General features: G+C 31.1%; 1 protein-coding gene across 2 annotated transcripts; it reads right to left on the reverse strand.

Moving 5' to 3' along the window:
• Positions 1-2,628: 2,628 nt before the first annotated feature.
• On the reverse strand, positions 2,629-27,626 carry LOC111029550 (amphiphysin). Of its 2 annotated transcripts, XM_022308578.1 has the most exons (9): positions 27,449-27,626; positions 8,121-8,256; positions 7,721-7,911; positions 6,879-7,169; positions 6,513-6,640; positions 6,264-6,298; positions 5,133-5,426; positions 4,762-4,904; positions 2,629-4,359 (listed from the first exon to the last, which is right to left on the reverse strand). In XM_022308578.1, the coding sequence occupies exons 1-9, from the start codon at positions 27,557-27,559 to the stop codon at positions 4,279-4,281; spliced, it is 1,410 nt and encodes a 469-aa protein (XP_022164270.1). In that variant the 5' UTR covers positions 27,560-27,626; the 3' UTR covers positions 2,629-4,278. The 2 variants fall into 2 exon arrangements, with proteins under 2 accessions (XP_022164270.1, XP_022164272.1); XM_022308580.1 differs by lacking the exon at positions 5,133-5,426 and having other exon boundaries at positions 27,449-27,620.
• Positions 27,627-27,762: the final 136 nt, after the last annotated feature.

Consider the following 27,762-nt stretch of genomic DNA (forward strand, 5'->3'; position numbering starts at 1 on the left):
TCTAGACTCCAAGAACCGATTTCAGTTTCATTTCATCTCTCTTAAACGGATTAACGGATGTAATCTATCCAATATTAATACATTCAGTACCTAGAAGTTAAATAAATCAGTAGATATTTATACAATGTATACGTATAGGTATGTATGCAAATCATATCCAATACAGGGATATTCCTACCATTTGTATAGCACACATTTCTGATTACTTACCTTATTTATTAATTTTGGTACATCTTATGGTTTAGGTTTTTAAATATTATCAAGTAATGGAAAAATGAAGATATGGTGTTTGAATTTAGTTATTTAACATAAAATACACAAACACGATAAATTCATTTACATTTAAATATTTGATTTGCACAAATATAATATTTATAATTATATAAACTATAATCACCTATGAATCTACGAATGTATGATTTTTGTGTAGGTTATTATAACTTAAGAATCCTTAAGTAAGACAAATTTCCACACAAAATCTTGGTTCCTATATTGTACTTAGGTCTTAGACTATAAACATCTTTATGCTTATTACTTCTGTATAATATGACAGGTAAGTATGGAGGAACCCGTGGTCCAATTACTTTACTCCACCAGCACAGTCTCCATAGTTGATCGTTACAGACTCGCGATTCGTGAATGTTAAAATATTTTTGATAGTCCAATATTTCCTAATTTTGATAAATAATTATTGATATTGAAAATTTGTAATATTCCAGTGGCTAGTGGCTATTGCCTACTACCTATACATAATAAACAAGTATGTAAACTTAAAAAAACCATTTATGAAATAGGTAAATGCAGATTACCTAATGCAGGGGTTCTAAAACTTGTATAGACAGTAAACACTGTATCCCTTTTTACTAATACAATTTTTTGGGCCCTCCTTCTAGGTTACTAAAATATATAAAAAATCTTTTCTCTATTTAAATTTAAAGGTTTGTTGACCAGAATCGTACCCACTTAAAAATGTTGAGTACCCTCAAAAGGTACGAATACTACATTTTGAGAACCACTGATTTAATGGTTGGGCTTAATTAAAATATATTCACCGTGATATGCCACTATGCTAGTACTGTTATCAGAAGTTTTAAACATTTTAATTCTAATAAATTGGTGGAAAGGATTATGCCCTTTATTCTGACAATGGTTAATAATATGATATTTTTGACACGATATTGATGTATCAAAATTGATTACCTATTAATATTAAACAATAAGTTTCTGAACTCTTGAACTCAATGAATTCAGAATAAAAGTCCTAAATAATGATATTGCATAAAATATAAAATTACTTAATATTTAATGATTCGATAGTGAGCTAAAATACTCTTAATCGTGATTGAGTAGACCATTATATTAATTTATTGTACTTGAACTTTGAAAATCAAAATATTCTCCAGCCTCCGGTTCGTACTAAAACATAATTGTATAATTAATTACATTAATTTTTTTTTTTAATGCGTTTTCTTGCAGGTTCCCCAAGACATGATATCGATACAGTAATAACAGATTGTTTGGTTTCATTATTTACAAAATGCCTGATAATTAAATATATACCCTACACGCATGTCACATATTATGTATAAATGCATAATTTTACAAACATTAAGACTTATTATGATTCATGGTTAAATGTATTGAATATATTTTCCAAAACACTTGACAAATATATATAATTCCTATTACATATGAAACAGGATAAGATGGCACAGTGGCGTGAGGTCGTGTGAATATAGTATACAAAATAATAGACAGTAGATAAAATAATTATTTAGATAATTTTAAAAGATGACAGTTCTAGATAAGATAATAGATAAATAATTTAAAATTATCTAAATGAAATAAAATATACGAACAAATGTGGCTAAAATAATGCTTAGAACACTGCCGACCGCAGCCATCTTTTATATATGTTTTTAGATTCAAAGTTAGTTAGTCTCTGCTTTAAAAAAATTGACTCCCTTCACCGTGGACAAATCTTGGCTACACCAACAGAGATCTGTATAGTTTAGGTACAGATGTATTCTCTTCTAATACCTCACATTTTTCAGTAATGATATACCTATTGTATAATACTGGTATTCATGAATTATTATTTTATTCTCTTAATAATATAACTGCAATAGTTTTGTTGGTTTTTCCAAACATGTATGTAACCATACAAAAAATTGCCGAGTTCTTCCTATATAAACTGTAAAAACCTAGTATTAAGAATATAATTTAATATTATATGGTGCAGGAACAGTAAATGTAATATTTTATTTGAACAAAAAATAAATCTACAAAGAGTTTTAATTTAAAATGAGACAAAAATTATCATTTTATTGTAATAAACGTATCAGCTTGGAACAATATTTAAATTTGAGTTACATATAATTTGTAATTAGGACGTAACAATCACTTGTACAACGAATAATCTAATAAACTTATACAATTTATGAACTAGATCTAAAATTGTTAAGAATTAGGTGTTTAGGTGTTATGATTACATACATATTAGTAATAAAAAAATAAACAATAAAATGCTAATGAATTTACATTTGTGGATAATTTGTCAACTATAGTTAGTAATAAACTCAAACTATTTATTTTTGGACATTTATGTATAAATAGAAAATATACCAATAGGTAGAATAACAGTGAATAAAACACTCCTTCCATTATATGTATAATATAAACCACATTAAATAGGTAAGTACTGACAAAAATCAATATAATATAGATGAACCATGATTTCAAATATTTTGGCCAACTTATGAAAACCGATTTGATCACAATAATTCAATTTGTCCGTTTTTAATTTGATATCCTATTTTGTTTTTCATTCTTGAAGAAAATTCTAGAAATATAGACAAAAAAGTTATGCATCCAAAACTGAATTAGTGCATTATTGAATCATACTGAAACAAAATAAATCGAAGACACAATTTTTCTTTTTAATTTATAATTATCCATTATTTAATGTATAAAAAACTGATAAAATATCATCCATTTTGGACACCCCTTCTCTGACTATGACAATGTTTTATTGCCACTTACATCCCCCCTTCTCTCCAACAAATTGCATTTATAATACATAACTACACAACATATTAATAATGTCAATGCTATTTGGTTGAGAGGCGTTAAAAAATAAATCAATGATTCAAAGTCAATAAAAAAAATAAATAAATGCAATAGTATTCATATTGGTTGTTTTCAAGCTTAAATAACAGTATTTAAATACACTATTAGCGAAATCCATCTAATATAAGACTACTGATTCCAGTAATTATTTTTGTTAATATATAATATTATGTTTATAATTTTTTTTTTTTTTAAATAGCAATACTGAATCTCAAATGTTAAAGTGCCTAAAGCAAAACATTAAGGAAAAATAAATATACATCTAAATAATACATTGGTTTATATAATAAATTTAGTATCTATCAAAGTTAATTTAAATAATAAAAAATACAGATATTACTTAGACAATAATAATTTATGGTCTAAACTAAAATTATTTACATTTTATTGACTATCAGAGCGGGTATAAGGGACGGGGTAAATATTTGAAATGTAAACTAAAATGATTGAACCTTTACAAATCACTCACTAAAAGTAGAAAAAAACATTTAACACACAAATACAACAATATAACAACACATAAAAAATAAAAGTAGTAAACACATAATACGAGCAAAATGTAGTTATTATACGGTTATACATTTAAGGTAAAAGGTACCATAGCTGAATAATTGTAGGAGTAAGATTAAATATAGTAGCCAAATAATAGCTTTAATATGCTTTGAAATGGCACAAAAAAAATTGATCACCTCACAAAGGTGTAAACATTATTTAGTATAAAAATTTAAAGGCACTTGTTACACATTAATTAATTAATGAGTATTTTTTCAAGGTTCAATATAATCACACTAAAAATAAAATTTAATATGAACCTATTAAATTCGTAACGATTTCTCAATCAGTCAAATTCATGTTATTATCAGCACAGATAATTGTTGATAATGTTATCTAAACTTGACGTTCACGGAGCGTAAAAAAAATAAATATTCAAAAACTTAAGGGCGGTATTTAGTTTATAAAATAATTTTGTCATAAGAGCTAGTCGTTGCAGCGCGTTTCGTGGATGTCGGGCAAAAACCGACTTCAAATCTCATTTGTATATACATACAAAGACATATAAACATAAAATAGAATCACAAACATCCAAAAACAGTACTTCAGGATTCTAGGTCTTGTCGCGATCTCCTTGCGCTTACGACAGTGCGGCACTCACAAAGGTCTGGTGAAATTGGCAGGGAACATTTTCTTCTCTCCTGTGTTGTCTTTAATACCAATCAACCAGCCTTCCTCCTGCATGTTCAAAAAGGAAAAACATAGGTTGTCATTCACCTGTCTCTTACACAATAAATATTCCAAAACTGGGGCTATCGATAATCAAAAGGTTAATTTTTTTGATAGTTTTCATTTTCAACTCCATTGAATAGTACTGTAAATAATTTTATCTTGAGACATTAAAAATGAAAAAACAAAATAGTTATCCAATGAGTAAGAAACATTTTGGAATATCACTATAATACAAATGTAATCAATGTTATCTAAATTAGTTGGTCTAGCTAAATGTATTATTATTTTTGTTATTCATCTCAACTAACTTCTGACTTAACAAGTAAAAATAAATTGACTTGCCCAGCTTTGGAAAATAGTAATATAATAATACATATAAGTACAATTCCAACGGGGAAAATTACTCACCTGAGTTTCTGGATCGTCGTAGGGTACTACGCTGATGATCTCGCCCTTTTCGAACGACAGCTCGTCCGTGTCTTCAGCGTCGTACTTGTAAGTTGCCACCACTCTGTACAGCACTCCCGGAGGCAAGTTGTCCGTAGTAGCGCCTGCAGAAAACGGCAAATGATAACAATACAAAACTATACAGTCTTCGCGTGGATCACAGGATCGGAGGATAAAAAACAGTTTAAGAACGTATGTAATACGCCACGCAGTTTATGGTTATGATATTATCGATTAATCAAGCGGTTATGAACAAATTTAGCGAAAACGTCGAGAGTCAAGTCGTATTATAGGACATAGATAAAATATTATTTAAAGCCACTCTGCGGTACCTGGCGGTATGTCGATTTCGATGTTTTTGTTGGTGCCGTTCTCGTGCCTGACCGGGGCGACGCCGTTTACCGGTGATGAGCCGCTCTTGCCGTTTACCAAAGGCTGCTGTTGTTGCAGCGGCGGCGGTGGCGATGAAGACGCTGATTCGTCTTCTACCGGTGTTTTCGATGCCACTGACGACACTTCATTGATGATGCTGTCGGGCTGCGATGACGGTGGTTTACTACTACTTACGAATGCCGCGTTTTGAGGGGATGCGGGTGACGAGGGCGGGGATTTCGCAACGTCTTCTTCTACATTACACACACGGTTTAGTTTTCACACGAAAATCATTAGTTAGACAAACGATAAACGACATAATGTATAATTATAGTCTTTTTTTTAAACATCATAGGCGCAAATTGTCTAGAATTATTAAAAGGGGTGCTTTTAGCACCGAACAAAACACGCAGGGTACTGCCTCGGCCGGATTTGAAATGATCATTAATTAAAAACTATAATACTTGTGTATAAGTATTTGTTTCGATATTATATCGAAATTTGTTTTCACAAAAATATTCTACAATTTCTACTTTGGACTATGCAATTAAAAATTTAGACTGCGATTAAAAATCAAGATCTGAGAACAAATAATGATGAAAAAGTAAAGACAATATGAAATTTTAGAGTATGATATGTATTAATTGATTTATAATATATAAATAAATGATTTATAATATACATATTTTAACAAAGACAGTGTTTGTAAAAGTTAGAAACAACACTGTTAAAAGAAATATTAAGTGGATAGTAATATATTATTAATTTTTTTAATATATATATTGAAGTTAACTAAAAACAAATGTAAACAAATTATTCGAAACAGTTTTATTATAGGGTATATGCTATTACAAGATTCGTGTAGTTATAGTTCTTAGTCCATTGTACTCATTGTAGAGTAATAATAGTTAAGCAAACTATAGTAGTCAACTTAAAATTTAAGAAAAAACACTAAATTTGCGCCTATGGGTATTATTATTAAAATTAATTCAATAACGCAATATATCTACAACATAGTATTATAAACTGTATACGAAAGCTAAAAACGAGAATATAATTTTTAGATAGTAGGTAATGGGTATGATAATTACCGTTCATGGATATCGGAGACACCGGCGACTGTGATCTACGCGAAATGAAACAAACAATTAGTGCCGTGTTATTACATAGGAACTATTTCATTTTTTGCATAAACGAATTGAACAGTATACACATTACATACAGCTAGGTGCTGTAATTCAGTGGCGTATTTGGCGCAGTGGGGGTCACGTGTTACTCAGACTCCCCGTGCGGTACAGCACACGTATACAATTATATATTTAAAATACATGTATACTTACGCAGATTGAATATTGTTGGCGACGTTGTTTGAAGGCGTTTTGTTTCCCAAGAAGTAGTTCAGCATCTTGGACTGGTGTTGATAATCCGTGGCCAATTTGTCGACGATCGATTCCATTTCGGAGAACACCTGACGAAACGCACGAATCGAAAATTATATTTTATTGCAAATGAATGAGTACGGAGTTATAAAATAAAATTAATTTAAGAAATTAATTATAATGCAATAATCACGTTTAAGATTTAGATATATACGTTTCATATACATACAGTCATGTCCATAATATTGTACATCCGTATTGGATGTAGTAAAATGAGAACAATAATAAATAAAATAAATATGTTTTTGAAGCACAAAGCGGACGTACCTTAGACGATTCGTGGTGAAATAATTGTTCGGCAGCGAAGTATGGTTGCAGGTTTGTGATCAAAAACAGCACCCTAGAATTGTACAAAGCAGGCAATTCGTCGTGCAGCTCTGTGTTGATGAGGTCGAACTTTCGCTTGACTTCATCAAACTGTTCTTTGGCTTTCATCATTTTCGCTTCGTCTTTTTTCTTGCCGGCTCCGCCCGCAACGCCGTTGTTGTTGGCCAATTGGTTACTATGCCTCTGGCTGTCGTAGTCGACTAGTTTTCGGTTTCGTTTGTCGATTTTTTTCTAATAGACCAGAAACACTCGTGTAATGATAAAACATGCGAGATATATGAATGACTATACTAATTGGGTCCCTGCGGGTTTACACAGGTTACTATGTATATAGTTGGATCCCGAGTTAATTATGATAACTAGTACACTAGTTCGGGCCACATAAGAATTCGCGTGGGTACAATATATATTTGTTTACAAGTGAAATCTTTAACATAAATATTTTTACCAAAATATTTGCTTTTCACTATATTTTAAAAATTATTACTTTACAGTGACTATTTCAATGTCTAGTCGAAAGTATAAATTAATAGGCGAAACAAAACATTTAAAAATAACCGCTGTTTTATAAGGCTATCTACAGATCTAGATCACAGTTGTGTGTCAAAAATTGGATGAGAAATGTTTTGAATTTTCTAAAAAAAATTGGATTAAATTAGTGTACTCGGGCGCAGCTATATGAGAAGTGTATGAGGTATATAATACCCCGTTATTACACAGGGAAATCTTTTATCACACAGTGTTAAAACGAGTATTATTATCAGTGATTACTAATTGCTTACCCGTGTTTCGGCGAACTGGGCTTGGTACGTGTTCAACGGTATGAGCACTTGATCGGCCAACTTGTGAGTGTAATCGCTCCACAGCATGTCCAAATTGTTCGAATCAGTACACATGTGATCGTGTCCAACCCATTGGGTTTCGTACATCTCGTTCAACGTGTCCATCAGACTTTTACTCGCCACTTGCACGGCTAAATCATAATTCAAAACACGCTATCATTAATATCTATCTATTGTTGTCTATTGATCTGATATATACACATAAAAACTAATAACAATGAGTGGGCACAGGTAGACAGAATATATTAAGGTCATCGATTGGTCGAGCCTCCGATGAAGCCAAAGAACCACTACAAAATGTATATGAGTACTAATTATGTTTATAATTGTGCCAACATACCTCTGACACATCGAATATAGTTGTTGAATTCTTTTTGTAATTTATTTGCCGAATTTTGCTGTTTTGAAAAATTTTGTAAGTGCTCGTTAAAAATTTCATCTTCAGTCCGATCGACTTTCCCCAAGTTTTGAAGAAACTATAAAAACATAAAAACTATAGATTAATACTATATACAGAGTATTTATATTAAAAATAGATTCAAACAATACATCAATTTTCACTAATATAGTAATAACCAGGGCTGTGAATTGTGTGCATTTATGGCGTGTGTTTTCAAATAAAAAATAAAGTTCAGCCACAAAATATATCACTATTTACTAAATAGGTAGGATGGCTGGTTATGTATTGTATAACATTATACATACATTTTTTTGAAATCAAGGCAAGTTTTTTTTTAATTTTTGCTGTCAGTTATAATGCTTATCGATAGTTAAAAATTCCAATAGAAAATATTAATAGTTGCTTTTGAAGTTAGAATGTTATCTTTTAATAGATAACAAAAGGTAACTATAAAAATATAGAATATTGACGGTATGTATACTATGAATAATACAGTTTTAAAAACAATAATAATTAATCTAATTGAATGAAGTTGTATTGAAATATTTTGTAATAGTTAGTATTAATATATTTTTTATTTTCGTTCAAAATTAATTCATTTAATATACTTCTACATTTTTAGAAATGTAGGAGTATATTTTTGTATACTTCACTATTTTTTTTATGCATTCATAAGAGTAGCGAGTAGCGACAATAAATCAGATAATAGACTGCAGTTCAAATATAAACAATGTTAACACTGATCGACAGAAGGGAAAAATTAAATTTTAAATGTATCAATAAAACTTTTTTTAAATATTTACTGTCTGATTTCAAAATGATTAATTTACAAATCCAATACAAACGCAATATGTTAACACAAAGACATGTAGTATAGGTACTAGTATTTACATAATTTATACTTGAATGTGTATACGGTATATTAGTGTTTATTTAAATTTAACTATATAAAATTAGATTTCGTGTTTTTATTGAGTGTTTAATTATTTTATTGTACAGCCAAACACTTAAGTGCTCAAAAACGAAAAGTATTAAACCAAAAAATAATAATTATATATTAGACATATTAATTGAAAAAACTAATTCAAGTATTCAAACAAAATAATCAATATTACAGCTATAAATATGTTGTAGTGTATATTGTAGAGATACAATTCGTTTTTAATTGGATAAAGTATTAGAACGATTATACGAAATGTATAATTGCCTCTATATATTATCAACATGTTCAGTAGTCTAATGAGTTACAGTAACGAAACGAATGGTACAAAATAATAACATAGAGTTACATAAATATAATTAATCCTATACCTCAAATAATAGGTGTTTTTAAAATCGAATAATATTTGTAAGTTTTTTAGTCTAACGAGATAAAAATAAGAAAAGTGAATGCTCGGTAGTTAAGTTAAAAATTGATTCAATTCGTACACATATTATACTTTAAAGCAATAAAAGTCACACAGTAATACATAAATTCGTTTGACCACCAGCGATTTGAATATTTACTACCTACTTAATGACAGCACGTTTAAACAACGATTGAGGAGTAAAGTGTATACCATTAAAATATTAGTATTTTTTTTATACCTACTATATAATATATATACACACTTAGCGGTACTTATGTAAGTATATTAAAAGAGTGTGTAGAATTTATGGAAACCCTATATTTACATTGCATGGGGATCTTTCTTCAGGGACGTTATTTTAGTTTTTTGGGGGGTGTTTAAGTAACTCTAGTATTTCACTAGCGCAAATACAAAACATAATACTCTCTTTTCTTAAAATAAGCAATAACGGTCATTCGTTTCATTAGTATTTAAAAATTTATATTTTGTGATTTTTTTATTGAAAATTTAGAGGATTAAAATAAATAATATTGTACCTACACTATTCCCGCATACTAAGTATACTTTATAAACATCACACATCCGGCACACCAGTTAAGAAAAGTGAAACGCCCCTGAGATCACATTACATTATGATAATACATACAGCGATTATATTTTGGTAGCGATAACTGATAAATGATAACACTATAATAACAGCATAACAGTATAGAATTATAGTTTAATTAAATTAATCGTAGCACGTTAAAATAATAAGCATCATACATGCAACCGCTACAAACACACAGTAGTGTTTTCAAACTTTCTAGATACACGCTATATACCTATATAATATACAATAATTAATATTATTTAGTTTGTATGAACTCAGCTTCAGCGCAATGCATCGATAAATATACAGAAACACCTAGATGGTAGACAAAAATTAAAATATACCTAATAGCCATATAACCTAACCACGTAAACACGAAAGCAAAACCAAGAACATACCCAAAAATTAGATAGAAATGAAACTGTCAGATTTGTTTAAGCTATGCGCTATAGCTATGGGTTAGGCAGTGAATGTGTACATATGTTTTATCTTTGGTTCAATGAAGCGGTAGTTGAAGTCGCAGAAATTCCTTCTCCCGGGGAAAAATTTGTTTGTACCTACCACATTTATACCTCAAACCATATGCATGTGACACTTGAGTGTAATATAACATATAATATTATACACAAAAAATACATTATGTATATAGTATATACAAATACAACTTTATAATGGCTTGTAGTTGGGAAGTTGTCAGCATCTTAGCGGCACCGACATTGTAGGTCTAGTTGCGCAGGGCTCGGTCAATAAACGATTATACAATAAGAATTGTATATGTATCTATATAATGAACACGAACATATCATTGTCGTAAACGAGAAACGAAAAGGCGAGACGAAACGAAAAACCTCGCGGTTTCCGCATGATGCACACCCGCAAACCCGGATTGCGTAATTCGCGTTTGAACAACTCACATGAAAATGATAGGTATAATAAACAACAAGTAACGATATAACACATAAATGAAATACCTAATGAAATATTACTATAGACCACACGCCTCGTTTTGTATTGTAATAATTACTCGCTCATTTTACCCAGAGCCGAACACACTTTGAGACAACTATTTCATGTGTGTTAAATATTTAAAGCACTATAAATATGAATGTGTTATATTATTATAACGAGCGTGTCAGCGATTAAAAAATGTGTGCTTTTTTGTTTTTATTAGCGCAACTGAGTAGTAAGTATAACCATACAGGGTGATTCAGTGTACACTAGTGATTAAACCCTATTTTATCTTTTGATTCTGATATTTTGAATTTTAAAAGGAATTTAAGGAGTGTTCAATAATGGTGATACAATTTTTTTTATGAAAATCTTGATCAGTTGAATAAATAGTTGATCCAAATGAAAATTATTCATCAAATCAATTTTTCTACTTTTTTAATAGACCGAAATCGAAATTTGAACTAATATAATATATACATACAGTTTCTGAGTTATAAATGTATAATGTACAAACCTATACTATAGATATATTAAGACTTAATACGTACAATAGTAAACTTAAAATCTATTAACTATTAAACAAAAATTTCTGCAAAATATAGTTTGGAACGTCAAGACACACAATTACATAACATAATCTAAGTTCACCTTTTTAAAATATGGTCTCAAAGTACTTATTCGAATTCCATAAGCCAGGCTGTGAATTAATGCAAATAAAGATAATAAAGTGCAAAATGGGGATGATCATCTAGAATGCTTGATATCACCCTGTATAATAAATAAGTAAGAATCGCATGCATGATGTATATTATAGGTCGTCTAATATGATATGGGTACTTTCTTGTATTGTACCATACGCAGTACGAGTACACACACACAACTAGTACTAGTATTATTTATACCTAAATAATAATACGTAAAATACCGTACCGACCGACTTTCACTAGCGGCAACGCACGACTACGATGCTTTAAATATTAAGTTTTGTGCCTAAGCGATAAATTATTTTAATATTTGTCCACGCGTCGTGTATGCGGCTCGTATCTCATCCTACCCGTAATATCTGGCACAATTTTTTTTTCGGGCGCCTACGTTCGTTTCTGTTTTTTCAGCCAAACGTGGGTTTTTTTTATACGCATACAGGCGACCGTGCGCGTAGGACTCTCGATTATTATTATACGACGCAGACGTGTCGGATCAACGTTTTGTTTTAAAACGAATTAATAATATTATGTAGGAACGAATTTTCAAAAAACACATACATATAAAATGACATTGTGTAATACCACACCACACCGCCACGCGCTATCGACCGGACCCCAGAGTATAATAATATAATACACGAAGCATGATCGACTGAGGGAACCGACGTGTTCCAGTCCAACGGTCCTGGAGTAAAATAAAACACATGCCTCTAATAAAAATAAAAACCTTATATAGACGGACGACGCGTTAATACGACACGCTGACATAATATTATGTAAATGATTATTATAAATATTATGATTATGAGTCGTGAAGGCGTATTCGTCGGCGTGTTTAAATACCGCCGATAATGCTTCAATGATAATAATAATAATACCAAACGATATTGCGATCTAACCACCGAGAGTGGCAATACTATCGTTTGCCTGGGTATAATAATAATAACAATAATAATGCCGAGGAGACGCAGTGTACCCGCGAACATACTACGCTGGCAATTATTGATTTTAGACGACACTTTATACCTACATTTAAACGTTGTTCACTCGAAACTACTTATATTGTAGGTATAAACACATTTCGAGATATTGTATATAGATGTAAAACGAGCGTCGGGATCATGTTAATATAAACCAACACTTGAAGACGAGGCCGGATATTCGATAATATATATAAGTTACAATGATATTAAATTATTGCAATCCACTCGTTGGTGGAGTTAAGTAAAGTTTTAGAAGGGCTTATATTTTTTTAAATATAAAGCTTACATTTTTAAAAGGCAAACAAATTTGCACCACACTCCCCTACTAATTATTTAAATATGTTTGTTCTCCATTATCAAAAATATTATTATACCTATTATTCAACACATAATCTTAAATAATAATAATCATAATATACATAATATTTCTGAAATTAAAAAAATCAAGACACTTTAAAAATGTTGATTGCTTTGGTATACATAGTGTACTTTTTATTTCCAGGACGAACTGTTTTGGGCCACGAAGACAACTGAAGTCAAAAATAGACCAATTTATAAATTTTGAATGAATTTTTTTTTGAGAGGGATAAGTTAATTATTAGAGCTTAACCCAACAATCTTCCCCCTTCGATCTATTATTCAAATTGCAGCAAAAGATTTTAACTAAAATTCAAGCAACACGCATCATCGTTGACCTAGTATGTTCTATAAAGACTACGATTGATGATTCGCGGCGGAATTCGTAACAATTTTTAATTATTATAATTTTAAATGCATTGGACGGTAAAGGAAACGTCGCGGTCGAGTCTACAGTAGAGCTACTATATACGCGGAAAGAACCATTTAGTATTTGTTAACGAGATAATCCTGTTTGTAAAAGTGCGTCCTCTCTTTAAAATGGACGTCAAAATAATTGATATTTATTGGTTGTTTATGAAATTCGTGTTAACACAAGCACAACACGAATATATAGTAGCTATTAGATATAGTATCTTCGTAGCTTATTGTTTGTCTGTAAACATTGGTGAAGCGATACCATTATAGAAAACATAAGCTAAGATCATAGAATAATAAACTACAAGGTGATTAGTGTTTGAAATAATTACATTCCAGTTGCATAATTTGTAAAGTAACTTATGGTAGGTACTACACATAGTTAGTGTTACACCTTACACGCATTTTGCCACATTGACAGTGAAAATAACTTATTCACTGGGTGGGAATAATAAATACATTTGTTTTGATTTATTGTTTTTTTACTAGATCATTTACACACTACATCATTATTGGCAGTAAATAATAGTGAAACAATTTTCATGTCGATCGAAATAATTTGTGATGTTTAATGATAAAAAAAATACACTGCGCCTTACAGTAAACACCTAATGAAAGAAAAAGCATAATAAGGAATAAAGAACACAAAAATAAAATAGTATACATTAAAGTTATCTTAATAGGTACTTATTTAGTTACCTACTGGTTATCAATTCTGCGTATGACAATTACTGAATTACGTTTCGTTTGTTCGATATTTTTCGGATGGAAACGTAAAGGTATTATTTTATAAGTTTAAATTCGGTGGCTGAACTATCGTTACATAATAATCCGTAAGTATACAGTATAACTCATTAACTACCCAATAATAAGTAATTTTATATTGTAGATTTTATTTACAAGTTCGGGTGTAGCAGTTAAATGTGCATGATATGTCAGCTATAATAATAGTCATATTTATCTATACAAATTACAAATTATTATTTTTAACGTAGGTATATAGAATGTGGGCATCGATAGCAAGCGTGTAATTATCAAACACCAGTACATCACTGTGGCAGTGTACTACTATACTGCACACCTTGTGACCAACATCGTAACAATAATGGACGTCAAAATTCGAACGAAATGCGTCATATTCGCGTTTACCGTTTTAGTATTATCATTGGTGTTTTTTTCGAACAGCTATACAATATATATATACTCGTATATACAATCGAATCACAATCAGTAAGCTGATAACTTCTGCAGATATATAGTATAATATTAAAATCAACTAAAATATAAAATAGTAGCGAGCTACATAATATTATATAATTTGATGTTCGATATCTGCAGTAATATTTCAATGGACCAGTAGTAAACGTTACGTTCAAGTCATCACGAATCATCCGGACTAAAACAATATCTGCATTTTTTATTTGCTCACCATTTGCAGTACCCGTTACTATTTTACGGTTATACATTGATTAAATGTTTTACCAATTTTTTCCCCTGAGTAGGTGTGCGCATGCGACGTATTTTATGCAGGAAACGGGGAAATTTAACACAGGCTAATATTGACAGTGCACGACGCTACTATATAACTGTGCACGGCCAGTCGGACGACCAGGGAAAATTAAATTTAGACCGGTGTCCGCTGGACATACCATTCTGCCGACTGCCATTACGTCTCTGTGCACCCAAAATAACTATAGGCCACGCGCGCGCCGAGGAGCCCCTCTCGTCGTGATGATGTGTATAGCATAATATATATACTAATATATTCTCATCCCGCAGTAAAGCTGCAACTTATATGTATATATATATATATTTATATTAGCAGCGGAGTGTATCTCTAAACACGCGAAGGGAATCGTCGCGTCGTTTTTTCAACTAACGAATTTTACACATTTTTCTAAAAAAATGTCCAAGCTACTTTAATCGCATTTATTAATGGACCACTGAACGCTTTTGGAGAGACAATTTTTGCGGATACCCGCGTTAGCCTTAATCATGTATCGGACTTAAAAATACATATATAACTCAAAAGCATAGAGCTAATATCTATATGCTTAAATATAATATAATGGCACATCGTGTGCCATAATAATTCATGTTGTTTTTGTTATTTACTATTAAAACAAAAAATAATAATATTGAAACGAATTTCAATGTTTATTGTCAATATACTTATACATTATACAAAATATTAAGAATGTATAATGAACTTATATAATATATTAGTTACATGTATTGTACCTATGTCAAATACTCATATTGACACGAAAATGATATTTTTAAAACATTGCGTATAGAAACTAAATGTAGCAAAATTAGGTATACCATAGGCATTAAAATTATAATTTGTGATGTTAATATTTTTACCTATCAACGTTATCGATACATTGGTGTGTCATACATACAAAACTCAAATTATTAAACATTTTCCAGGTTAAAAAAATGTTGGGTTTTCTTTCTTCTAATACCATTACCAAACTAAACAAAAACATTTAGTGTCTTACAAGTTAAAGGTATTGAAAATTCTTTTAAATTTTGATTGAAAAGCATTGCAATAATTATAGCGATAGCAAAATTGCATATTATCGACAATTACGTGTTAATACTATGCAGTCTAATGACAGTCGTACACAAGTATACGTCCGGACACGCCCTGACGCCGAGCGCACACCAAGACTTTACCTCATCACCTTTTAAGGACTTTGAAAGAAAAACTAAAAACTAGTTTCAATATAATAACTTCTTTAACTGCATATGGGATGATTCACCCACGTGACATCCGTCCACATGTGCTCTTCGCATATGTCCACTTTTGACAACTTGGTGTAGTTTCGGAAACGGAATGTACCTACAACGGAGTTAGGAAATACGTGTGCATATCCCTCGTATTATAATATAAATTATAATTCCAATATATATATATTAAAATAATATACGTAAACTGTTTCGATCGGGCTTAAGTGGTTTCAATGCGTCAACCGAATATTCTGAGTGTGCACTGCACACGATAGGTATACAACGAAGCGACCAAAATAAAAAACAACGAAATATGAAATATGCGTGTAGGTTTCGTCCTTGATGCAACAACGTATGTAGGTAGGCGCATAGGTACCTATACTAAAATATATATACAACACAGACATGAAATGGAGGTGTGCCTTTTGTGTACGAGTGGATATTATAATACATATTATATATACCTACAATGACCTCACAATACAGTATTGACGAACGTGAAAAACAGCAAACGACTATAATAGTCTGCAGGTACCTAACCTATGAAGTAGGTGGTAGCCACTAGCCAAATAATATGTATACAGGTATTTTAGTATTTACTGTTTATATATTATAAGACTGATAGAAAAACACCCGTGCGGTTAAATCGTGTACAGAGTATTATAGACAATTTGAAATAGCCCATCAGTTTCATGTATTTTTTTTTAAACGGTTATCCGTTTGAATCGTATTGTAAATATAAGAGTAATGAACATAAGTACCTAAATATAATTTTACATTATATACGTCCTGCGATATAATACATAAAAGGTATACGATACAAGAATAATTCCTATAGACTATGGTGGTACATAATACCTATATATAATACAATAACACCCAAACACCACGAGTTATAATATATGATAACAATATAATATAATATAATGGCGTCGATTCGGCTGGATATAACTGTTACGCGCCGGTCGTCATCGAAATAGTGTCATACATTTCCAATACGTTCGGTTTGACGCGCAAAATGAGCAGGTGGTTAGACCTCTCACGTACGGCCGACGATAAGGCATCCGTTAGGAATATTATTGTGGACGCGGGCTGCAAACACCTACAGCATAATATTGTGAGGTCGTTGACTGGATTATTATTATTATATAGGTGTATATCTATATGCTACTCATACACTATCCGTAAATTTTTTTAACGCAACCGTTGAAAATCGGATGTATATCTAAAAATTGCATTGCACGCATCCGCAGAGAAATGGGGCGGAAAAATGAATACACTGGCCTTCGCGAGTTCGCAATAAAACAATATTATCGGGTAAACTGTAGACAAACGCCGTGTATAAGATTGTGGGCGTTCGATTAAAAAGCGCCAAGTGACATTATTTTTAAAAACGTAATTTTCTTTGTATACAACACATTATTTATAAGACAAGCAAAACGTCTGTACATTTAAATTGGTAAAATAAGACGTTAAACTCGAAAAATTCAGTCCATATAATACAAAAGAGGCTATACAAATTAAATTATTGTTGCATCTCTGATATAAAATTTACTTGAAAAAAATACTTATATAAGTGTAAGTGTGTTCATATAATATCCCCGTGTACAAATATATTTATATACACATAATATATACATTTATATACGCACTATGAGTTTAAAAAAAAAAGTTCTACGAATCGACTTTTTATTTTTGGCTGCCCGTAATGCAAAGAGATGCCAAGTGTATGAAGTCGAGACACTTGGTTTAGGAAATATTAGCTCTAAGAGGTTTTTCACCAGCGTGTTGTACCGATAACGTTGAATAAAAAAATAATGAAAAAACACTGTTACCTGCATAGTTTCTCATCTTAAGTCTAACGTCATATTTTTTGTATGTGTGCCGAGTTCTCAACATAGCAGACGCATGTGCCTGCCTACATATAGTACATATACCCACCTACTTAAATAGTAACAATTACGAGTATACTACGAACATAATATTATTGCATAACCTCGTAGTCTTGCGCCAGTTAACAGAAACAGTACACAAACTCGGTTTTGTGTAAACGGGATTTTCGAATAACGGTTACCCTATCGGCTATATCGATCGCTATACGTAAACATATAATAGCTTCTGTTTTGATCAAATACCAATAATTATAGATAACCTATATGTCAGTAATGTGCTTAGTGCTTAATAATAATTAATAAGTAACGTATTATTATTGAATTTGTTTGGCGCCAAAAGTATGTACGGTATTATAATTGTAATATGAGAAAAATTATACTGCATAAATTACAAATGAGTCACATTATTTTGTATGCTATATTAATCCATTTTATAGTATTTTAACGGCATATACAGATACACAGATATACTTTTATCACGGATAGCGCAAAAATCTATCTTTACAAAGTCTAATAAAATAATTTAATATTTTTTTTGTTTTAAAATATTATATGGTATATTGCTCTAGAAATATGCATTTATATAGGTACTTAAGATTTACTAATATAGAACGTAGCATATGCATTCATTATGATGGCAATAAGAAAATATNGCGCAAAAAACTATCTTTACAAAGTCTAATAAAATAATTTAATATTTTTTTTGTTTTAAAATATTATATGGTATATTGCTCTAGAAATATGCATTTATATAGGTACTTAAGATTTACTAATATAGAACGTAGCATATGCATTCATTATGATGGCAATAAGAAAATATTAAAATCACTATGTAATTTAAATTAAATTAAAATAGTATGTATAGGTACAAATAGTAAAAATAATTAGGAATTCAATATTCTATACATATGTATTTACGTTTAGAAGTAGGTACCTTTAGGCGCTATCTTCTTTATAATTTGTATTATTTCCTACTAATATTATTTGATTTATTATATACTTAGTACAATTATTAAATACTATGTAGCTTATAAAAGTTATAAATTGTAATTTATTGGCATAAAAAAGTAATAAAAATATTTTATGAAGTTAAAAATAATTGGATTTGCTATTTATGACTCTATGTTTTATAACGACAAATTAATATAAAAATTTAATCTAATAACATTAATCATTTCACGAAAAAAATTCAAATTCAAGATTTCAAGCTAAAAATGCATACAAATTTGATCCTGATAACATACAAAAGTTAACGCGAACATTTTAAAAGGTTTGTGTATGTTGTAAGGGTTCACCATAATATATATATTCTACTAGCAATTAAGTACTGCGGAACTTTAGTCTATAATTTTGGGTTATCATTATACATGATATCATATTTCTTTTAACCAAACATACAAACTGCGAGTCTGAAAAATTAAGCAATAAAAAGAAATTAAAATTATTTTTATATTTATCAATAAATTATTAGCGTCAATAGATTTTGATATACACTCAACAAAAGTTGACATTTTTAACTAAATTCTTATAAAAAATAATTTAAAACATTATATATAATAATGTAGTACATACTTACATAGATATTTTATGAGAAATAGAAAGTAAAGATGAAAATATATAGCGTCAAAATGTTATCTTATAGTTCGAAGAAATATACGACTATATAAATTGTTATTTTTAGTAATGAATGACCTTGGTAGTTTTTGTACGTTTTTTAATTATCATAATTTAATTAAAAACATACAAACACGCCTTGTAATTGCAATTTAAACTTGTATCTAGAAACGATTCACAAAAAAGCAAAATATATGATTTATAGGTACTATAATATTAACTATATAATATAGTATTAATAGTTTGTTTGTAGAAAGAATAAACAGTTGTTACTCCAGGGTCAATGACTGTCTGAACTTTCACCCACTGACACGAATTCTAAATAATGTTACAATTTTATGTAGTTGCATCAATGGTATTATATACCGGTAAAAAAAAGTAACAATTTGTGAAAATTTCTCACGCTCTGAAAATGTTCGACAGAGTTCTTAAAATTCACTATGACACAGTATTTAAATATTTTGAGAATATTGCTTTATTTTTAAGCCCAGTAAGTAGTAAATATTAGCATCATATTAAATACACTATAGGTTGTAGTTCAGGAATTTCAGAGTTGTATCACAACTCACAAGTATCTTAATTTTAATTATGTTTATTGAACGTCAAACATATACCGGTCTTGAGAGGAAAACGGTAAAATGACCTTGGGCCATAAGCGCACAATATTTTTGAATTACGAATATATTTTCATTTCGAAAGACTATACAAACTGCAGAGTTGCATAACTAAAAAAGTAAACCACACATTACTATAATATGGAATAATTACTATTTAAATTGTAAATTGTAAACGAAACAAAGTTACATATATTAAAAAAGAACTATTTAACGTAGTGAATAATAATATATACTATATTGTAGTAAATAATTTACGCGAACTCATTTATATTTTTAGAGCAGTAATTAACCCCACTTATTATTTTAAGCCGGAATGGAAGATAATAGTAATAGCTGGTAGATATATGTAAATAGTATATAGAGCTTACTCGAGGAAAAACGATAAAACGCAGTCTGTATAGAAAATATAAGGTTGTAAAAACTGCGTTACAACTCACAACATTACGTTTCGAACCCCTGATTAATACACAACGTCACCTTCATAGAAATGTGGCTTCGATACTCTGTCGTTGCAGTCAACTGCATCGTGTTTGCATAGTATTAACGATTTATCTCACAAGTAATAACTCTGTTACAGTGAGAGGCACACATATCATCAGTATACCTATTTGTACACGATAGTGTAATAACATAAAAAACCAAGATATCTCGAACAAATTTAAATCATAAATACCTAACATACTGAATATAGATGGAAAGCTACTGTTCGCGATTTATATTGTTTATATAGATAGTGGATACCATACAAATTAGTAGTTACTCAAATTAAACACATTTCAGATTACTACAAACAGCTGACACGAGTCGGGTTTTAGTTCATCGTATTAATGGGTGTATCTAAACAAAACAAAAATTGAAAAACATTCTTATTTAATAAAATATAAATAGGCAATACTTCATATAGGTACAACGAATTTCTAGCCCGTAAACCTCATAAATTCATAATAATATATTTAATAATTAATTTTATTTAAAGCACCAATTAACAATATATGTACAGTGGTGAATGGAAAAAAAACACAGCCCACGTTATGACCAAATACCAAGCGTATTTACATACTTTATAATATGCACGCTTTGTACTTTGAAAAACCAAGGGGGAACAATAATATTATACGATCCACTGCACCTCGGGGCCGAATTTCACTTTTCTTATACTTCGCGCACTTCTCTTCCGCCGCCCTCGTCCTCCAAACCGTGTATTATTATCATCATATTACATACGGAAGTTTCGTCTTCGTGAATAACCCACTTATTGCGGGAGAAGATTGGCCGACGATAACAGGGAATCGGCGGCGGCTGATAGACACGGAGCATAAGACGTGGAATGCCATTTATAGAGAACGCGCGTGTGCAAAGAAAACCTGTCTCACTGAGCGGCACCAGGACCGCGGTGGGGCCCAACGGACAACGGACGACGGTTTCTCTTCCGACCAATACCCATAGGGTAATTTAGAGGTTTCTGAACCTATATTTACGAGGAGTTCCTGTTACGACTTACGACGTCTACACGTAGTATACCAATACTACTCCTATACTACTAATACTACTACTACTACTACTACTACTGTACCTTGCTGTAACGAATCACGTTAAATTGGAAAAACAAAAAAATTGTATTTTAAATAATTCTTTTTACACGCTCGTTTTTCGTACATCAGTCAAATTGGTCTGGGGAGGAGTCGAAGTTACAAACACTATTGGAAATATTCTAACACGGATATAGGTATATTATAGCTGCTGCGCGATTTTTAAATATGTACAATGTACATGTATGTACAAACATGTTTAGGTATATCACATAATATTATTAATATTATATTATTTGTCTTTTCGTATTAGTAAGAGCAAAAATAGCCGGGGTTGTAGGTGTCTATGAAAAATTATTAAAAATCAATACATTTATAAAACAACCACCGTCAAGGTATCTGTGTAGTGTGTACCTATTGCACAGTCTACAGTATATACGCGGAAGAGGGTACTCCGAAGCGGAAGTGTTACGGTTAGCGAGTTATGACATTATGCTGTTTTCATTAGTGTTTTTACCTATATTATTTAGATTTTATGTGGTAAGTTACGAATTTCATTTAAGCACCAACGCGTATAGACATCGATTTTATTATGTATATAAACTATAAATATATATGTAATATCTAAATAGTATATATATTATATATATATTATACATATATATACCTCTACCACCGAATACACACATTATTGTAACTAAACGATTGTAAAAAAGTAAATAAAAATCCATGTTAATTCCTAGTTTTAATTTTCATTTGAAGTTTTAAGATCGAATTATAATTCTTATAGAACGATGCATATTACACTCAATAGTCGTTGTAACAATTATTCTGTGCTGTAATGTGCACGATATTAGAATAATAACGCGGTTGCCTACAAATTATTAAATGTTATAAGATATCATGATAAATATATAGTAACCGTCTTCGACGAACGAAGACCTGAAGTCGTGGACCACGATATAGTAGACATACATACATTACTACGTTAACAACAATAATTTATAACAACGATCGCGTTTAATAGAAAGTTAACAAAAGTGCATATTTCCCTCGCACTTTTAACTGCACATTTTTAATATGTCAAGGTCACACCGTTTCTTAAGATTGTATGTGTAACTGAAAATTGAACAAAATTCATATAATACCCGAACATGTAAACTCAAATAGAAATAAAATCAAAGTCTGAGTGTAAATGTAAAAATTGAAACGGTATAAGAATAAATGTATAATACAGCTTATTTCACTCTATATTGATTTGCAGGTAAAAGGATATAATGTATACAAATAAAAAGTCATATTTTGAATTCTGGAAACATTCACCGTAATAGGCACATCGATATTTAGTATTTTATCCATTGATGTGCCTATTACACATCAATATTAAGTATTTTATTCTCGTAGTCTATTTTCCAATTAAAATTCAATGCAATACTGTACACACTAATGCAATATTTGAATTCAACCCATAGGTTTCGATGGTCATGGTCACTATGACACATATAGCGGTCAAGTGTATATTCGAAAACAGTGGATAACGTTTTCATTTAATTAATTTAAAGGAGGAGATAATAATTTTACTAAATATGTAAAGCACACAATCGTGAAAAACACAATATTTTACAAACAGCAACTTCAGTCTTCGATGTTACATTAAAGGGCTTACTTGGGTAAACGACAATAACCTTGACATTATTTTAAGTGCATGCTGTAATAAATTATTGTTAATGAATAATGGCACATTAAACTTAATACATAGGTATTACCCCGGGTATTACTATTTTGTTTTTATATAATAACAAATATTAAATTTTCTACACAAAATGAATTGTTTTGGTATTTGTTTACATTCATAGTGTATAACATTTTTAATTAAGTACACTTCAGGTTTTCAATTATTATCATTAGCCGTCATTACTATAATATTTCATTGGTGGAAAATATAAATAACACAACAGTAAAGTTGAGGTAGATCCTACCTATATTTCTTAAATTATTAGAATTGAATTAATTATAACATAAACATTGGCCAACCTTCTCTTAATTAACTATATTTATTTATGGTTTACTTAAAATTATTCAAATTTTAAATCTACCTTTTTATTGATAAAAATTAATGTACGTTTGGATGAGGCTTATATACTAGGAAACTACAGAACCAATTGACACCTAATTGTGTATATTTATATTTCTTGATATTCTCGGGGAAAGTTTATAGCTTCGTTGTTCAACCCTTATAGGTTGCTAAAAGGTGGCTCGAGCATGAATTTCGTTTTGGCTCACTAGAATCGTATATTATTTTGTTGTTTTTTTTTTAATATAGGGTTGTCATTCGTTAATGAAAAATTTTTTTCTAGTATAGACTAAAAGTGAATTTTAGAGATATCAGGAGAGTTAAGAGAGTATTATAGTTTGATCCACGTTAGAAAATAAACCAAGTATTATTAAATCCAAACCACCACAAGCGGATTGTCCATCTAGGTTGAATTAATTCACAAAACGAATTACCTACAGTCTACAGAAGACTCTACGCTGATGCCGATTTGCCCGTGAACTGAGGCAAGTACACAAAAACTAATATATCACGGTATTTTTTATTTGTTAAGTTTTCCCCGCTGAAACTGGGTGATACAGCTAGTTAACACAATTTGAGAAAAAAAAATTCTATCATAACATTCTATTATAGTTTTATAATTAATATATTAAACTAATTTTCAAACTTTGATACATATAGGAATATAACTACAAATAGGTATACCTAATTATATTTAACATTTTATTTTTCTACAATATGTTCGTAATCCCGTTTTTCGATTCTAAACAACAGGTTCAAATTGGTATAACAATTGCCAATACATAATATTACAAAACAGTATTCAAAATAACAACATTAGTTAATGTATTAATCCGATTAGGTTAATTAACCTTATAATAGCAAATACCTAAAATAACTCGTATAAAAACATTTAAATGTCAACAATATCACAAGTTATATTAATGATTAAATATAAAGTGAAGTGCTTTACACGCCATAAGTACGTTTTATATAAATTGTGTTATGCCTCTCCTTGAATATTTAACTCGAGTAACACTTGAAAAAATAAATTTCGAAGAAGATTTGCAAAATATTATAAGGTTTGTTTTCACATGCATTGTTCTAAGACAGTATACTTTCACCTTGGAAATAATATCATGTTACTATATATATATATCTAGTATATGTTGTTTTATGAGTTTAAAATCATAGACGCTCGTGAATTATAGTAATTAAAAATAATAATATACATTTTACGCATTATGCTATATACACTTTCAGAGTAGATCACATAGAAGATAGAACCAAAAACAGAACTTTTGTATTTTAGTAACAAAACGTGCAGGTAATTTAATTGCAATAAAATAGAGTTAGGTACATAATATAATCGCCCATATTATATGAAATACACAGTAGCAGTTTTCTATTTATAATACCTTTCCCAATGGACTCGTATATATTCTGCACAATTATGGAAATAAGGCAAATTAAGGATCAATGTGGCGCTCCGTATAATACAGACAAAACGCGCTGAAAAGTTTTGAACTAGGATAATACGGTTATGCGTTTTATTTTCATCTTTCTAACTCCACCACAAGTGCATATATAGGTATCTGAATGTATACGACTCAGTACAGGGAACTGAGGATTAATATGGGACCAGAGGATAAGGTAAAAAAAAAAAATAATAAATACGAGGATTTTCGAGGTGACATTATCGTGCGACGTTGAGTGCACAGTTTCTGGTGCACAAAACTATACGGTCTGTCAACCAGACAGTTCAGAAATACATTTTGGCCAGCTGCCAAATTTTGGACAGTCCAAAGCGAAACGGTCATTCGACCTGAAGAATTTTCTTCTTCGCGCGTCCGCCCCGCGATCTCCCGACAATGTACCTCTACCGCTGTAAGGTTATTGCCATCGTGATAAACTGCCAAATCGGCTTTTAAAATGCGCGGAAATCTTCAGAGCCATACGTCGGCAGTGTTACACGCTTTGACGACAATCAAATGTGACAATCAAATCCCAGGACTACCGCAGCATCACATAATCCTTTAACCCACGCCTATCTACTCACACATATTCTAATATATTTGAGGATGGAAACGATAATATAAGGGGTATATGGTATCCAACATCAGCTTTTAATCCAAGGATTCTTCAATATCACCCGAAGTATGGGGAGTTGATCTGGGTCCGACTAGGTCTGGGTGTGTTATTATGTAGAGCGTCGAGTAGAGGGTGATTTTAAGGATCGACAACTATAATATAGTCGTATTATGACGTATTGTTTTGATATTCTATGCTTGGTATTAAGAGATGGAATTATGAGAATATACATTATTATATGGATTGTATTGAAATTTAAATAAATATAATAGGTATGTAAATGATTATGGTATTATAGATACATAACTGTCTAGAAAACTATTTACTGCTCATACACGCGAAGACAACTGCACTTTTGGTATTTCCTACACTGCCCAATTCCAGTGTTCTAGTGCCCGTCAGGATAAGGCCTGGTACTTTCAACGCACGTAACGAGGAAATCGAATTATGATAATCGTCTTAAGGGGGCACGAATTAAACAGGGGGGGAAATCAATAGTTGTAAACCCGCGCGTTGTATCTAATTCGATTTAATGTGCGTTGTCGATATACCTAATTACAATAATAATATACATACACCGTATTGGTACAGTTCCAGCGGGAGTGTAGCCTAATAAATCGTGTGGGCGATGAATTATAAATATTCTCACTGAGACTTTTCTGTTGTATTTTTACGTTTTAATTAATATATTAACATACCTGCAGCGTGGTACACTTGTGCGCCACATGTTATACATTTTTAAAAATCGGGATGCGATTGAAAGAGTATCGCCAACCGTACAGGCACTATTTTGATTTTCAACAGGGGTGGGAGCTGGAAAAATTTAAACAAAAAATACTCGCGACCACTTTTGCCCAGGTTAGACGGTACATGGACGATACGCGTACAACGTTATCGGAAGGGTTGTTTTCAGTTGGTATTCAATGAGCTTCAACCCCCTACCATTCATCGAAGAAATTAGGAATTAAAACAAAATTATGATACTTTATTCTCGGAAGGCGGCCTTTTCGAAATAAACGGGAATCGACCGGGTCAACGAATAAAATAACAGTGAAGAATGTGATCACATAAAAATCATTACAATGCGTTTGAAACACGACGAAATCGATTTGTCTGAATGAGCTGACAAAATTGGAATATTATTGCCGTGACGATGTAGTTATTAATCGCCACAACGCAATAATATTGATATGAACGATAAATAGTTTGTTTTATATTTTCTTCGATAACTAAACAGTCACAATGCCTTATAGTACGTATAGCAATAACGTAAATAGTACAACGAATACCTACGACACGACGACGAAATAAACAACAAAAAAAACCACCTTAAACGTAAATTGTAACAGACAGGTAAACACCAGAACCAATAAATCGTCTTACCTTTTCTTTGGCCCTTCCGGCATGCTTGGACACGGATTTGGCGATAAGGGATCCCTTGCTCTCGGCCATGACGTTCTGACTCGGATCACCAATGCACAACAACTGATTCATGTCGAATTGTTGTGACCGCCGTCGTCGCCGCCGCCGCCGCCGCGTTATCACCGCCGCCCGACCGCCAGGGCCAGCAGCTGCAGCTGCAGCAGCTGCTACTGCCGCCGAACGTCGTCCGGTCTGAACGTAGTAACGCGTTCACCGCGTGAAGGTACCGACCGACCACTGAAACTGGGACGGTGTCCGTTTGAATGTTTCGCGCG

This window comes from Myzus persicae, unplaced genomic scaffold (assembly GCF_001856785.1).
Source record: "Myzus persicae strain clone G006 unplaced genomic scaffold, MPER_G0061.0, whole genome shotgun sequence".
Lineage (NCBI taxonomy): Eukaryota > Metazoa > Arthropoda > Insecta > Hemiptera > Aphididae > Myzus > Myzus persicae.